Genomic DNA, 16,518 nt, shown 5'->3' with positions numbered 1-16,518 from the left:
ATTGATAGAATATCTACATTCACTCAATGCCAATGTTTTCTCATGAACTCTTCTATAATACTCCTGTTATTTAGTAAAATGAAACAATAATATTTTGTGTTTGGGGGGTCCTAGTCAATTTATGCATATCTTGGGACCATCTTTAATTTTCCGTAGGCTTAGGTGTTTGTCGTGTCATGTGTCAGCACTTTGTTTCTCTCTCGGGAGTTTTTCCTCCGACGGGGTATATGTGTCTGTCGAGTTGGATGTTTTAGATATGTGGCTTGACTTGTTTTGTATTTGCAAAATTTGAGGAATTCTACCATTGTTCGCCATTTCAGAAGTGAAAGACATTCCCTACTTGGCTTGTGCAATTTTGGTGGGTTTCAGTCCTACCCTATTCTACTTGTTGCATTATCAAATCTAGCAAATTTGAGCACTATCATTTTTTGGCATTTTGCAATTATAATCTCTAATCAAGTGACAAATTGCATATATTTCTTGTGTTTGGAGTACATCTTGCACATGGTGTCGAATTCTATTCCCTCAATCTAATTAAGTGGATGCATATCGGACTTGTTCTAAGGAAGCAAATACACTTGTTTGAATTCTCATGGCGCCAATCTCTATTAACCACCTATCGCACCAGTCTACCCTTCCCTTTCTTGTACGGCCCAATCCCCACTCGGTCACCGTGCACCTTCCACTCTTGACCATTGTACTTCCCTACACATCATCGTACAATGATTTGCTCTGCCCCAATCCACATCCACCATGTGTACATCTCTTTGTCACCAATCATTCTTTAACCATACAGACATCTCCATCTCTGTCATACGACTTCTAAACTCAAATTCGATCGAGTGCAGGGCAATTTTGAGCCAATTTTGTACAGCGGCATAGTTAGAATATTACATCTTCAAGATCCAATATTTGCAGAAATATGGAGTCATGGATTTTAAATACTCCCCTTCAACTATTTCTTCAATATCTAGCCCAAAAAAGCTAGTTGTTTCTTCATTGTGACACAATAAACTCCACCTCCATATGTTGGTTTCCCTTGTTGTCTACTTCTATAAAGCTCTATCGAAATGCAAATAGAAATTCCTTTTTATGGCCGAACTGCTCAATAATGAAATCCCCATATTAACGCTCTATGTTCCAGTTGTCCCATCCATGTACAAACTTGCTCGAAAATGATGGCAAACATCACAGTGGTGGCATACTTTCTAGGCTTTCACTCCATTCCATATTGTTGTACTGTTTTTAAAGATCTGCAATAATATTTGCATTAAATGACACTGCCCACTAAGAGAGGGTGTCTAGCACTTCATTCCCTAAGCAGTACACATGCAAGATTTTGAAAGCTTAAAATGTACTTAGCAAATTACATGTAGACTTAATGCATTTATTTATATTCCACACAAGTGCTCTTCCTTTCATTAAGGTGTTCACTATTACCATGGAATCACCTTCCAAGTGGAGCTTCCCTACTTCAAGTTTTTCGCCAATAAGACTACTTCAAACGCTGCTTGAGCTTCAACAATATTATTTGTTCCATCCTTCAGTTTTTTAGCTTCAATTGCAATGATATTGCCCATGGAATCTCTAGCCACGACGCTTGGACCAAAAGGTCTTAGGTCTCTTTTGAAGCCCCGTTGAAGTTAACCTTAATCCACTCTTCTTTCAAACATTCTCACTTCACTGATTTATTAACTGAAATATGCCCATTAGCAGGCCTACTATTGTTTATTATTAAATCTTATTTCAAAAGGGGAACATTACAAAGATGTCTTCAAGGAACACTATGGAAGAATTGTTACCAATGGAAGACCTGAAATTTGGTAGATCTGCCTAATGGAAGGAAACACATATGCTACAAATGGGAATTCAAGAAAAGTTCAAGATATATGGATCGTTTACATGTTTCAAGGCATGATCACTCACTAAAGGTTATTCCTATATTAAAGAAATATTTTTTATGGGATATGTTCTCCAATAGCTATGGTGAGTTCTATTAGAATTTTACTACTCATACAGCATAAGATAGATATAGAACAAATGCATTTTTGCATGGTGATCTAGAGGAGGACATTTACATGAAAAAACTCAAAGAATTTGAGGTAAAAAGGTAAAGAAAATCTAATTTGTAAAATCAATGAAAATTTTGAATCTTGTCAAATGGGATGAGCTTGAGTGTTAAAAAGCATGGGAACCTTCATAGCAGAGCCCTGGGTTCAAATTTCAAATGTGTTTAAATAGAAAACAGGTGAGCCCAATTGAATTTGATGGAAGAGATACCACAGGATCATGGCAATTAAGCTGCAGTTTTAACCCTTTGGAAGGATTTTACTCAGTTGTCAAAATTAGATAATGTACAATGCAAGCTACAGCTTCCAGGAGGTTCCAATGTAATGATAACTGGGATATTCATAATAGCAAGACCTGAGATCAAAATTTCATATACTCCTAGCACAGTAGTATAACCCATAACTCCAGCAGATGGCGTTGTGGTGTAACACTTAAAAAGGTGCATAAGCATGTAACATACTTGAAAGCTAAAGAATGTATCCCAAAAATATAATAAGAGCTTGCTCCAAGGTGAAATCCCCACCTAACAAGGTAACTCATAAATCTATCAAACACATATCAAGGTTCTAGTCCAATGATGATGAGGTGCATACATATTTTGATGATGTCTACAAGACCAAGCAGTCCAAGAGACCAACAGCCACAATCCTAAATTACTATCAAACTCTTTTCGGTGTCAGATCCACTACTACAGGTCTTGATCATAAAAACCTAGCAACTTTTTTAAGCCTTATTTCCTCGACATCAAGAAAACAGTAAAAGCAGCTGCAAACACAAGCAAATCATGCAACAGCAATCCAAGTAAGTGGGAAATATTTTAAAATCTCAAAAGAGTGCCTGCATGTAGAATTGCAAGATGAAAGGAGTTTGCGGGATAATTACGATAAGTATAATCCATCACCGCAATTATGTAACCTATAACTCCAGCATACGTGTGACAGAGTAGTATTATAATCGATATAGATCCAAATGGCCCATGACTAGCAAAACGTGGTAAAATTGTCATAAAACGAGAATGGGATACGCCTGAGCCAGGCACGGGTTTAGAAAAACTTAAAACACTGTAATATATGGTCAATCTATTGTATAAATACATGAACTCGCCCAATAATTACCCAATCAAAAAACATTTACACGAGTAATCTCTCCCAATGCTTACCCAGCCAAATGGGAAAAAAATTTAAAAATTGGCCCGAGAATAATTTTCAGAAATTGGATAAGCTTGCCTGTGTAAAAGCTTCCGGATCATGCGGGTACTCGTTCGAAACCTTGTATGAATGAAAACGAGCACTGAGTTCGAAATCTTTCAATCTGTTATCCAAAATTGCAGAGGATTCCATCTCTGTCTGCCGAGTAATTAGCGAGAAAATTAAGACGCCACATAACAAAAGCCCTGTTACGAGCAAGAGGATTAAACTATTAGGACTTCTGTAAGTTTTAATTAGACTATTACGATGGTTTGAAGATTTCTTCATTGTATTTGTGTCTTCCTTCTTGATCTTTCTCGTGTTAATCAGTGCTCTGGCCATTACATTTTCGTCTGGAGCTGTGGCAAAACTAAGTAAATCTGTGATGATGTGTAATCAGATAAATGTGCTGCACGGGGATTATAGAGAAAGTACAACATGCATGCAGACAAGACAACCAAGGTGTCGTTTTTATCTTTGTTCGACAGCTCCACTACAGTCGCAGAGAAATACTAAAAAGAAAAACAGAAAGAGGGAGATGCAAAGGGTAAATAAGACTTCGTCATATCAAATGTATTTTAAAATATTCCAAATAGCCTTTGAGCAATGAAGGTAAAAGTATTCACAAAGATATCATATTATTAATTTATTAATTTTTTTGGGGTCAACTTGTTAATCTAAGTTTCATGAATAGTGTTTTAGAGAATCTATTTCATTATATTTAGGTGATGTGTATTACGACTTTTGGATAAGTCATTTATCTTTAAGTCGATAGGTTTCTCCTATGGAGCGAACGCTCCAAAATAGATTAATTTCTTGTCTCATGCACAATCACTTGTCTCACGCAAAAAATATAATGTTTTTGTTTATGCCAACACTTTTCCACTCACCATTGCATTCCCCCAACTTAAATAACACCATTGCATTCCCCAACTTACTAGCACATCTTTCGTCTATATCATGGCCTCTTTTTAAAATTTCATTCAAGTCAACAAAAGTAATGCTCAAACATACAATGTGATTAGGATGTTACATTTTATACTTTCAATAGATGAGTTGGATACTACAAGAAATAAATTGCTCACATATGGTTGATATGGTCGCTATTCATTGATGATTTCGCATGCTTAATCACAACAACTATAAGGAATTATAATTTGTTTAGAAAACTACTACATAACAAAATCAATAAAAGGTGGATGAAAGATTGAAGAAGATGTGCAAATAAAATGAAGGAACATAATGTATAATGAAACAAAAAAATTTAAGAAACGTGTTGAAGTTCAAGTTAATTTAGTGCAGAAGTGGAGTGGAGAAATTACTCAAGTCTAAGAGCACTCTATTATAGATAATGAACTCCTTTCTTCATGGGTCAAAATAATGCACCACTACAGCACTTTACTCTTGGCAGGGAAACTTTAGTTTCATCGTAGTTATGTCACATTGTTCTTGTTTGAACAAATGACTATCGTTACATCTGTATCTTTGATCCAATTACCTGTCTATGTTAGTCTACATGTCCATTACTTTTGTTTTGGTGTTAAATCCTCTTACTCTCCTATCAAACACTTATGCTTTGTTGTCAATCTCCTTCTCAATCTTTTAGGTATGTAATTTTTTCATTCAGCTGTATAAAAATGCTTCTAGTTTTCAATACCATCAAGTTTTACAGTTTCCCAATTATTTGCCGAATAACAGCAGAGATCAAAAGCATTAACCTTCAAACAAAAAAGAGGCAAGAGCTTTTTTCATGTTAGTTTTTCAATAATATGATGCAGTTGTTTTTATTAGGACAATTTGTTCAAATTTTTTTCATTCATTGTTATTCGCATTGATTGCTTACCATCCATAATCCTGCATGTTAATTATATTTTTTTAGAATTTTAGGTTACATTAAATGCTTAAATGAGAAAACCATTATTTCGCAGGATTATATATATATAAATTTGGGAAGTAGTAATATTTGCGTTGCTATCATATCTATTTTACTTTGACTTGGAAGTTCCGTGTCCACTAGTGATTTTGCAGTTCACCACAACTAAAGAGTGTCAAGACTTAAAGCAAGGTCGTAACTTAGGTGGTTAATGTCATGTACAAATACTTCAATCATACACTAACCATGGGAAATATATCAAAAAATAATGTGTTTGGGTCTTTCTTACATAAAATATTTTCTTCACAAGAACAATATCATTGGAATCAGTATAGAAAGGATCTCATGGATCCCTGTAATGCAGGCAGCTCCATAGAATTTAAATGTGCGTGTAAATGTTGAAGTCATGTCCATGTTATACATTCCAAGATAATAGTGTTGACTCTTTTAAAGCTTATCCATAAAGACTGCTAGGTTATCATTTGATCCATTCCACTATATAGGATCTATTCATTTAAATTTGATTCTCAATCTAGATTGTAATGTAAGACTTTTAAGACTTTAAGCATAAATGTAAACTCATGCAACTAATAGTTTCAAATTTGAGTAGATGTTTGACACATGATTTGTCTTAGTATTTGTTTTATTTCAAGACTGTCACAAAATGGCATTTCCATTTGAGACCTTGAAAACTTTATACAACCCTACGAGTTGTGAAAGAACCCAACTAAGGAGTAATATTCAAATTTATGTATGTCAAATAAGTTGAGCTCAAGTGGTGAAAAAGTTGGGTTTCTGAAGCTGGGCCTTAGGTCTGCATCCCTAGGAAATACGACAAAGTTTTTAATTTGTATAAAAAACCATATCCAACTTTATGGGTGTATGGGGACTTCAATAATTTTATTTTCTTTAAATCAAATTTTAGTAAAAAATTCCAACTGAATTTTGTGCATATAACCCCTTCTAATACATTGCACCTCACAAGTAACTCAAGTTAAATTCACAAATTCAAATTTAAATATTCAAATTATTGAATGCAATTTTCTACATAAAGTGGATGCGTTAGAAATCTTTGTAATGTATTGCACCTTCTTCAGCCTAGCAATACGATCTTTGTATAATTCATAATATGATAAGGATTGCATTGAAGGAACGAATAGCATCTACATGATTTCACAACTGATGAAATTATGTAGACCAACTATCATCTTTTGGGTAGTCTAGTTATTGGCTAATTCTCTATTATTTTCTCCAATAAGGTTGTTTTGATATCTGTTGAGCATAAGATGATTAAATAACTTTTTTGAATTGCTAAGTATTTTTTTAAAAATAAACTTTATTACTATGAATTTGTATTTGTATTGATACACCTTTGTTATGTCTCTAGACTCAAGTCTGTTTGCTAGACTCTCTAGCCAAGGCTATGTAAAAATGACCTACATTCTTATAAATTGTGTCCCACTTATAGCTTGGGGATGGTGATTTTTTTATGTCCACTACTCTCCATCAACCCAAAATAATGTATAGTTTGTATTCCATCATATATTTAACAGTGCAACTATTTTATAGGTCATGGCACATCATCCACTTCAAGACCAGATTATAGATATATTGAGTAGCATGTCTAAAATAAGTATTCCACTTTTCTCAATTGCATCAAACTCATCCATCAACTACCAAGGGTTTCCAAAAATAGAGATTGAGCATTACGCAAGTTCACTTAATCTTGCTTGTCCACTAAATGTTGAACAATTGAAAGAAATAAGTGGGCGTACATGTGATATCAAAGAATTCAAAGTTTTTTTTACATATGATATGCTTGAGAATTTTCATGCCAATAATATTAAATGTACTAGATTCTATACTTACTTGAGGGAAATGCATGTTGATGAACATTATCATCAAGGCAATGCTCCAGTCATTCGTCATGCATTCCAGGACTACCTCAACTACACTTAGCAGTGTGTTATGGATTTAATAAAATGCGATTTAGCATATGCACACTTTAAATAGATGGTGGCCATTGAAGAACTCATGATATAGTTTTGTTATTCATTGTTAAAAGTTTTGTTTTGTTGTAAAATCTACGTGTACTCAGTTCATAAAGAATGTATATGGAGTATTATAAACTCTTGTTAAAGAGTGTCATAAATGAATTATTTTAAAATATATTGAAAAATAAATCTACCTTATCAAATGTTGTCTCTATTTTTATAGATTTGATTTTTGAGCAATAGGGCGTTCTAGAACAATATTTCATTACCTAAACAACTAGATCCTATAAATATAGATGAATATTAGTATGTTGTTTTTAATTACTTATTTTTTAGAAAATTTTAATATTATATTATATTATATTGCATTTCTTGTTAGGATTAACCTCAAACAGAAATAACAGTTACATGCAAATATAACCAATATCAAAAAATAATAGATTGCACAGAAGAGAACACAAGACACCAAGATTTAATGTGGTTCACCCAATCCCTGGGCTACGTCCACCAACAACAAGTCCAATATTCTTTATTATCCAATGATTACAAATCTAAAATGCCTTACAACTCAATAGCGTTACAAGAAGCTACAATATCACCATTACATTATAAAATCCCTAACCCTAAGCCTCTTTATACAAGCTTTTGCCTCTTACAAAATTAGGGCTAGAATAATTCATCCAATAGGAAAATAACAGTCGACGTCTTTTATAATATAAGGTCATTTTTTGTTTCAAGGGCCCTACCCCCAAAAACCTCTGCAGGGGCGTTACCCCTCAACCCCACCATGTATTGCAATAGGAAGCGCACCTGGGCCCCGCAGGGGCGTTGCCCATTGACCTCATCTTGGGGGTGCTACCCCCAAACCCCCGTAGAAATAATATGGGGAGAAAATCGCACCGAATAAACCTTTGATTCCACTTGGAGACTAATAATAACACTACTAAACCTACAGCTCCCACTGGAATATCAAACCACCCTAGGCTCTGTTGTTCTTTTATTTTATTTAGTCTAGAAGACCAACTAAAGTTGAAGAGGAGTTCAACTTCTACCTTGTTACTACCTTGGTAAACATATCTATTGGATTATCATCTATATATATCTTCTTCATCTTTAATTGTCCATCATCCAAAATTGGTCGTATGAAATGGTACTGCAACTGTATGTGTTTTGTCTTTGATTGCAGAGCTGAATTCTTTGCAAGATGAATGGCACTCTGGCTATCTGTAAACAAATAATTATCCCTCTATGGGTGTCCCAATTCTTTCATGAAGAACTGAAGCCATATCATCTCCTTGGTTGCCTCTGTAACAACATACTCTGCCTCTGTAGTGGATAAAGCATTAACCTTCTACAACCTATAAACCCAGCTCACTATTGCTCCACCAACAGTAAATACATAACTTGCAGTACTTTGTCTTGTATCAATATCCCCCGCCAAATTTGAGTCAACATAGCCCTGTAAATCAGTCGTAGAGCCCCCAAAATGGAGACACTTACTGGATGTTCCTCTCAAATATCTGAGAATCCATTTAACTATATTCCAATGCTCAATTCCTAGATGACTCATATACCTGCTAATGACTCCCACTACATGTACAATATTTGGTCGTGTACATACCATAGCATACATCAAGCTTCCTATAGCTGAAGCATAAGGTACCTTGGACATCTTATCCTCCTCTTCTTCTATCTTTGGACACATCTCTTTAGTCAATTTCAAATGACCAGGTAAAGGTGTGCTGATAGCTTTAGCATTCTCCATAGAGAAACGTTGCAACACCTTTGTAATATAATCAACCTAAGATAACGTCAATTTCTTGTTCTTCCTATCTCTACAAATCTTTGTACCAAGGATTTGCTTTGCTGCCCCCAAATCCTTCATAGCAAATGAATGTGCCAACAGTTCCTTTAACCCCTTAATGTGATCCATGTTAGACCCAACTACAAGCATATCATCAACATATAAACATAAAATAATGTAGTTGTCATCATCCTGTAGACACCTAAATTTGATTACACTGCTTTGGTAATCCTATTTAGTTATCTCTAAAGGCATCATTAATTAAATTCCTATTTAATTAATCCTTTGCCATCCCCTAGCTGATTAATTTAAATAATTATCTATAGTCCTAATTGATAAATCAAATAACCTATTATTTATCAATTAATCCTATTCTTCTATCTAATTCCAAAATCTTCATTTATTAAATAAATCTATTTGATAAATAAAGCCCTCAAATCTAATAACCCCTAAACTATCCTAAACTCCCTTTTAGCCTAATCCACTCCATCCACCCATACTAACCAAACTTAGCCACTAACTCACCCACCCTCATGAATGCCATCCACTTGCAAATCTCTAACATCCCTAATCTAATCCTAAACCCAAGCCTAATCCACCCCCTAAACTTGTCACATTCCCTAAGCAAGCTTAAGACTTTCCTAAGCCAAGCAAAGTCAACAATCTCTACTCCCTCCAAAATATCTCAACCACCAAGCCTTCAATGCTCTTACAAAGGCCATAAAGACTCTTACAAGCCAATTCATTGCTCTTACAAGCCATTATGAAGAGTCTTTATGAAGATATTATCCCTTGAGCCTCCTTTGTTGACTCATCCTTGCCCTTTCCTACATCCACTCACCTTGTGACATGTGTCACTCCCTGATTGGTTGTAAAGAAGCACAATCCATGTGCTCTCCTCTCATGCAATCTAAGCCCTCCATAAGCTTTTTCATTTCCTTCCATCTTAGCCCTCCATCCCTCAAGCCCTTTGCCTATAAATTGAATCCCCTCCCAAGCCATTTCATCACAATCCTTGAGTTAAAGTTATAATGCTAGTTTGAGAAACCAAAGCCCTTAACCATACCCTTATGATGCCAAATTGAGAACTCGCAAACGCTACCAATTTTCTATTTTCCATCTCCATTGGAGCTAGTTTCAAGAACCTTGAGCATACATACCAAATCTAAGCAAATAGACTCATCCCTAAATCAAGTGACCATCCTCATTGGGAGAGTCATTCCATGGCTCATATTCTCATTTGAGGGTTTCACTTTGTCTCTCATATATGTTATGATTTTTATGCTAGTTAATGCTTTGTTCTCTTAATAGATTAGTATTTCTTGCTAACATATTTCTCATATACACATCCAACCTCTTAAAATAGACACAATGATCTGAATAACACCTACTTTATCCATGCTCATGCATAAACCTATCAAATTTTAGATACCACCGTCGAGGTGCTTGCTTCAAGCCATATAAACTTTTCTTCAATCTGCACACTAAGTTCTCCTTATCTTTGACCTTAAATCCCTATGGTTGTGCCATATATATCTCTTCATCCAAATCACCATGAAGAAAGGTTATTTTAACATCAAACTGCTCCAAATGCAAATCCTTAGTAGCCATAATACTTAAAATAATGTGAATAGAAGTCATTTTAACAAGAAGAGAAAATATCTCATCAAAATCAATGCCCTTTTTTTTGTGCAAATCCGTTTACCACTGACCTGGCTTTAAATCATTTCTTACCTCCATCCTCTTCTTTCAACCTATAAACATATTTATTATATAAAGTCCTTTTACCTGCAGGCAACTTGCATAAATCTCATGTCTTATTTTTTAGCAAAGAGTTCATTTCTTCTTTCATTGCAGACTCCCACTGAATCTTTGTATCCACCTGCACAACTTCATCTTAACATTTAGGTTCACCAGCATAAATAAGTAAATTAGAATGCAAAAAAGGAGAAAATATTTCTAGAAGTCTACTTAGCCTTGTTGACTGTCTAACATTCACTAGGGTGTGTGGTATTTATTGTTATAGTTGTTGCACATCATGAGGAACTATTGGAGCACCATCTTTTGGAGTATCATCCAACACTACATAATCATTTTCTTTCTTCTCATGTTGCTGCAATAGATCTTTGTACAACACTTTCTCATTGAATATGACATCCCTGCTTCTTACAATTTTATGATTTTCAAAATTCCAAAGCCTATAACCAAATTCATCAATTTCATATCCAACAAATACACATTTCTTTGACTTAGCCTCTAGCTTGGTTCTATTTTTAGAATCTATATGGGCAAATGCTTCACAACTAAAGGTTTTGAGAAAAGAAAAACTCACCTTCTTACCAATCCATGCTTCCTCTATAATACCATAGCCCAAAGGAGCAGATGGACCTCTATTAATCAAATGTACAGTAGTATTAACAACTTCCACCCATATATTTAAGGGCAACCCTGCATGCAACCTCATGCTTCTTGCACACTCCATTATATTCATGTTCATGCATTCAGCCACTTCATTTTCCTGTGGAGTCCTTGGAACAATTTTCTATCTACAAATACCATTAGTGGAGCAATAATCTTCAAATTCAAGACTGCAATACTCACCACCATTATCAAATCTAAGATATTTCAATTTCTTTCCAATCTCATTTTCAACCAAGAATCTACATTTCTTAAAATTGTGAAATACATCAGATTTTTGTTTAAGGAAATAAACTCATACTTTTCTAGTTGCATCATCAATAAATGTAACATAATAATGAGAGCCACCACGGGAAGATACCTGAGCTGGTCCCCATACATATGTATGCACAAGCTCTAATCTCTCACTTTTCTTTTCCTTCCCACTCTTCACAAAAATTGCTCTCTTTTATTTTTCATACACACAACTTTCACAAAAATCCATATTAACACATTTCAAATTTGGTAAAACTTTTTTTGAATGAAGTACTTTCATACCTTTCTCACTCATGTGCCCAAGTGTGTTGTGCCATAGCATTGTATTAGAATCTACAACAATTGTTTGTTCTCCCTGTTCAACTGTTGCAATTGTTCTTGAACATTCATTTTTCTTTGAAACAATCAAAGTAGAAGGAACAATATGACTTGTACAAAGATATAAGGTGTCTACTTTCACACCTTTTGCTACTACAAGGGAACCTTTTGAAACCTTCCAATTCTTATCATTAAAAGTAACTACACAATCCTCATAACCGAGTTTCCCTGTTGAAATTAAATTATGTTAGGATTAACCTTAGATAAAAATAATAATTACATACAATTATAAACAATATCAAAAAATAATAGATTGCACAGAAGAGAACACAAGACACCAAGATTTAATGTGGTTCACCCAATCCCTAAGCTATGTCTACTAAACAACAAGTCCAATATTATTACGATCTAGTGATTATAACTTGATTACAATCTATAATCCCTTACAGCTCAATACTGTTATAAGAAGCAATTTTTGCATCACATATTATGAAAACCCCTAACCCTAAGCCCTTTTATACAAGTACTTTTGCCACTTTAGGGTTAAAATTATTTACAACATGTTAGTCATAAATTGGTGGATAAATAATAGCCAAAAAAATATACTTCCTTGATCAGTCACCATAAACTAACAAATTCCTACTCAGTCTTGGAACATGTCTTACCTCATGTAGTAGCCAATGATTCCCATTCTGCAACTTAATCTTAATTTTTCCCTTTCCAACAATCTGACAAGGTTCATTATCCCCCAAATAAACAAGCCCAAAATCCCTTGAACATAATCAATAAAATAACCTCTATGAGGTGTAGCATGAAATGAAGCACTAGAATCTAAAACCCATGAATCATCAATACTTTCTAAAGAAAGAAGAAAAGCATCCTCTTCGAATTTGTTACTTACCACATTTTCCTCCTTATTCCCTTCTAGTTTGCCTCCTTCATTGTTCTTTCAAGTCAAACAATCTTTCTTTTTATGCCCTGGTTTACCACAATACCAGCAATCTCTTGGTCCTCTAGATTGATACCTCTTCCCCTTTGACTTTTCTCTTGATTTTCCATGATTTCCAGAATTATTTCCTCTCTCAATCTTTTTGTCTCTACTTTGTGCATTCAAAGCACTTCCTAATTTAGATCCACTTGAGGTTTTTCTACGAGTTTTCTCACTCAGAATAACACCAATCACATCATCAAATTTTTAGGTATTAGATCCAGAAAAAAAATTACTCACAACCATTACCAAGCCATTCCAACTTTCAAGCAAAGAACACAAAATCAAGAGAGCCCTAATTTCTTCATCAAAATTAATACCCATAGAAGATAACTGACTAGTAACAATATTAAACTTATTTAAATGATCAGCAATAGATCCACCTTTTGTCATCTTCATATTAAATAAATGCTTCATGAGAAATACCTTGTTTGAAGCGGAGGGCTTTTTATCCAGTTTTGCTAGGGTTTGCAACAACTCTTCTGTGGTCTTCTCTTTTGTAATGTTAAATGTCACTGATGGTGCCAGGCATAACTGAATGCTTGCAAGTGCCTTTCTGTCTAAAATCTCCCAATCCTCATCTGTCATAGTTCCTTGTTTCTTGGATTTTCCTTCCAACGACTTCTATAAGTCCTTCTGATAAAGATAGTCCTCCATTTGCATCTTACATAAGTGAAAGTTTTGCCCATTAAACTTCTCAACCTTTAGCTTACCCTCATCTATCATAGCTCCCACTCAATCGTGAGACCTTCCTACAAAGGATCACTAAAAAAAATTGATGACCATCTGGCTCTGATACCACTTCTTCAAATAGAAATAATAGTTACATGCAAATATAACCAGTACTAGAAAATAATAGATCGCACAAAAGAGAACAAAAGACACCAAAATTTAACATGGTTCACCTAATCTCTAGGCTACATCCACCAATAGCAAGTCCAATATTATTATTATCCAGTGATTACAATCTGAAATCCCTTACAACTAAATACCACCACAAGAAGCTACAATATCACCATTACATTATGAAATCCCTAACCCTAAGCCTTTTTATACAAGTTTTTGCCACTTACAACATTAAGGCTACAATAAGTTGTCCGATAGGAAAATAACAGTCGATGCCTTTTACAATATAAGGTCATTTTTAGCTTCGAGGGAGCTACCCCCAAACCCCCGTAGAAATAATATGGGGAGAATACCACACCAAATAAACCCCTAAGTCTGATTAGGCTCCACATCACAACAATTCTAAATTTAGAAATTTATAAACTAAATTTTACTCTTAATATAATACTATAGTTTTTTCAAATTACAATACACTACATTGAAATTGTTTTATTGTTATTTTTAAAATAATTTTGTTTAACATCATAAGTTCATATCATTTTTGTTAACTTATTATTTTTTTTGCAATTATGTACATTTTTAGCCTTACCTCAGTGTAAATCCTCCATAATAAAATAGGTCTATTCAAATAAATACAATATTTACAAATTAGTTATTAGACCATTCAAATTAATACTCATTACACATTTTTTTGGACTATTCAAATAAATAGTTGTTACCTACTATTTTGTCATACTTCTATGTTATTTGTGGTTGTTCTAAAATTTGTTTCATTTAAATCTTTACTTTTAAAAAAATTAATCACAACACCAAATTAGTGATCGCTTAAAAAAATTGATCCATGCAAATTTTGAGATATTAATTAATCAGTTTTACCTGATGGTATGACAATTTGTTTGCTTTTAAATTATTTCTTCACTAACAAATTCTAATAAGCTAAATTACCATAGCCCAATTTCGTGCATCTATTAATTCTATTATCTAACTTCATTTTCCCTCTTTCCATATGTATAGGATTTACTATATCTATCATTTACAAGTTCTACAATATACTCTTATCTACTTGTTGCATGAAGGTGCAACTTTCTATCTTTTGCTCTATTTTTCCATACAACTTACGTTAGCCCAACTTTTAATTTTTAATTTTTCATACATGTCTTCACAGGGAATAATGGCCCAATATTTTTTCATTCATGTTATTTTATATATGACAAACGAACATTTTCTATCACCTTTTCTTTCATAGTCTTGTACATATACACTAGTGTGGTTGTGGTTATATGTTTGTTATAAACATCTTATCCTTGCATTACATTCTTTGTTTCCATGCTCCTTAATATTGGAATCATTTTTTTTGTGTTTCTATTCCAAACAATGCTTAACACCTCTCCACCAATAATAGGTTCATTATGAATCCATTTAGTTATGTCTTTGTCATTGACAAAAGATGTTATTACTCTTCTGAATAATAACAACTTAGATGTGCATCCATTTCTTCAAGTGTTTTCAAATCCACCAATTGGTCATACAATTCACTCAACAACTAGATACAAGTTAGAGCTCTATGATGGGATCCACATACAAAAGGCTACCTTGCCAAGAAATTTTATTGACCTTCTCACAATAAGACAATTTCAAAAGGGTACTTTAGTCCAACTTACTGCATTAACTGCTCCTACCATTTGTTCCTCAAGGCCACCTATTGTAGAATATTTCTTAGAGTAGATTATTTGTGTTGTGCCATCCAATAACACAAAATACTTAATATACAAATCTTCTCTATCATTTAGGTGGATTGTATTCTCCAAACTACTCATCTCCTCCATGACACATGCAATAATCGGCGGCCCACCTTCTTCTTCAAAGAACCTGAGAAACTTGTAGAAAAGAAACAACCTTCTTAAGATACATTTACAAATGCAAAAGAGCTTCTCACATCCGTTCCACCAACTCCTCCAAAATTGATGTTTGGCGTGCATGCATCCCTATTGAAAAAACCTCCCCCACTACTATTTCTCCTATTAGAATCTTGAGTCCATTTCAACCATAGTGGATGATACAAGGTCATGTTACTACAAAGAAAGACATCCACCACTTCAAAAACAATAAAGGAAATCAGCACATGTTTAGTTTTGATATGATTGATAGTGAAAGAAATAAAGTTCATGTCACTTGCTTCAATGAAATAGCAAACCTCCATTTCCAACATATTCAACCTAGAAGTGTTTATTCCTTGTCTTATGGTACAATCAAATCTGTGAACAAGTTTTATAATAATCTTAACAATGATATAGAAATAACATTGAATGATGATTCAAGGGTCAACCATTGTGATGATGATCACTTAATTCCAACATTGCATTTCTCATTTATGCACATTCTAGATATCTTGTCTCAGAATGTTAATTCTTCTCTTGACCTCATTGGAATCATCATGTGTTGATCCTTCCTCTGCAACAAAACACAAAAGTGGTGCAATTGAGGTCCTAAGGCAGAGTCTCAAACTTATAGATATGTCTTCCTCCATTGTAATTGTTACTTTGTGGGGTAAAACAACCAAAAAGGAAGGCACTCAACTACAAAAAATGTACCATATACAAGAGGTCATTTTTCTTGCTATAAAAAATTGTCATGTTGCTGAATACAATAGTAAGGTGGTGAATACATTGGAAACATCCCAATTGTTTATCAATCCTGATATCGATGAGACAAAGCAACTATTATCTTGATTTACATCAAATGGGCTAGAAATCCTCATGCCCAAA

At 34.1% G+C, this 16,518-nt stretch overlaps 1 protein-coding gene across 2 annotated transcripts in view; it reads right to left on the bottom strand.

The window, feature by feature from the left end:
* Positions 1 to 3,821, bottom strand: part of QC (glutaminyl cyclase) — a 209,334-nt gene extending 205,513 nt beyond the window's left edge. The window contains exons 1-2 of one of the 2 annotated variants that reach the window (XM_089828609.1): positions 3,524 to 3,821; positions 3,297 to 3,416 (exon numbers count right to left, since the gene is read on the bottom strand). In XM_089828609.1, the coding sequence (XP_089684735.1) occupies positions 3,297 to 3,410 (114 nt within the window). In that variant the 5' untranslated portion in view covers positions 3,411 to 3,416; positions 3,524 to 3,821. Of the gene's footprint in view, positions 1 to 3,296 lie in introns of both variants that reach the window. The other variant, XM_089828608.1, reaches the window with a different exon arrangement.
* Between the last annotated feature and the right edge of the window lie 12,697 nt (positions 3,822 to 16,518).

Source organism: Cupressus sempervirens, chromosome 5 (assembly GCF_028749045.1).
Source record: "Cupressus sempervirens isolate cs-2001-9-10 chromosome 5, ASM2874904v1, whole genome shotgun sequence".
Taxonomy (NCBI): Eukaryota; Viridiplantae; Streptophyta; class Pinopsida; order Cupressales; family Cupressaceae; genus Cupressus; species Cupressus sempervirens.
This window is presented reverse-complemented; position numbering and strand designations above follow the sequence as displayed.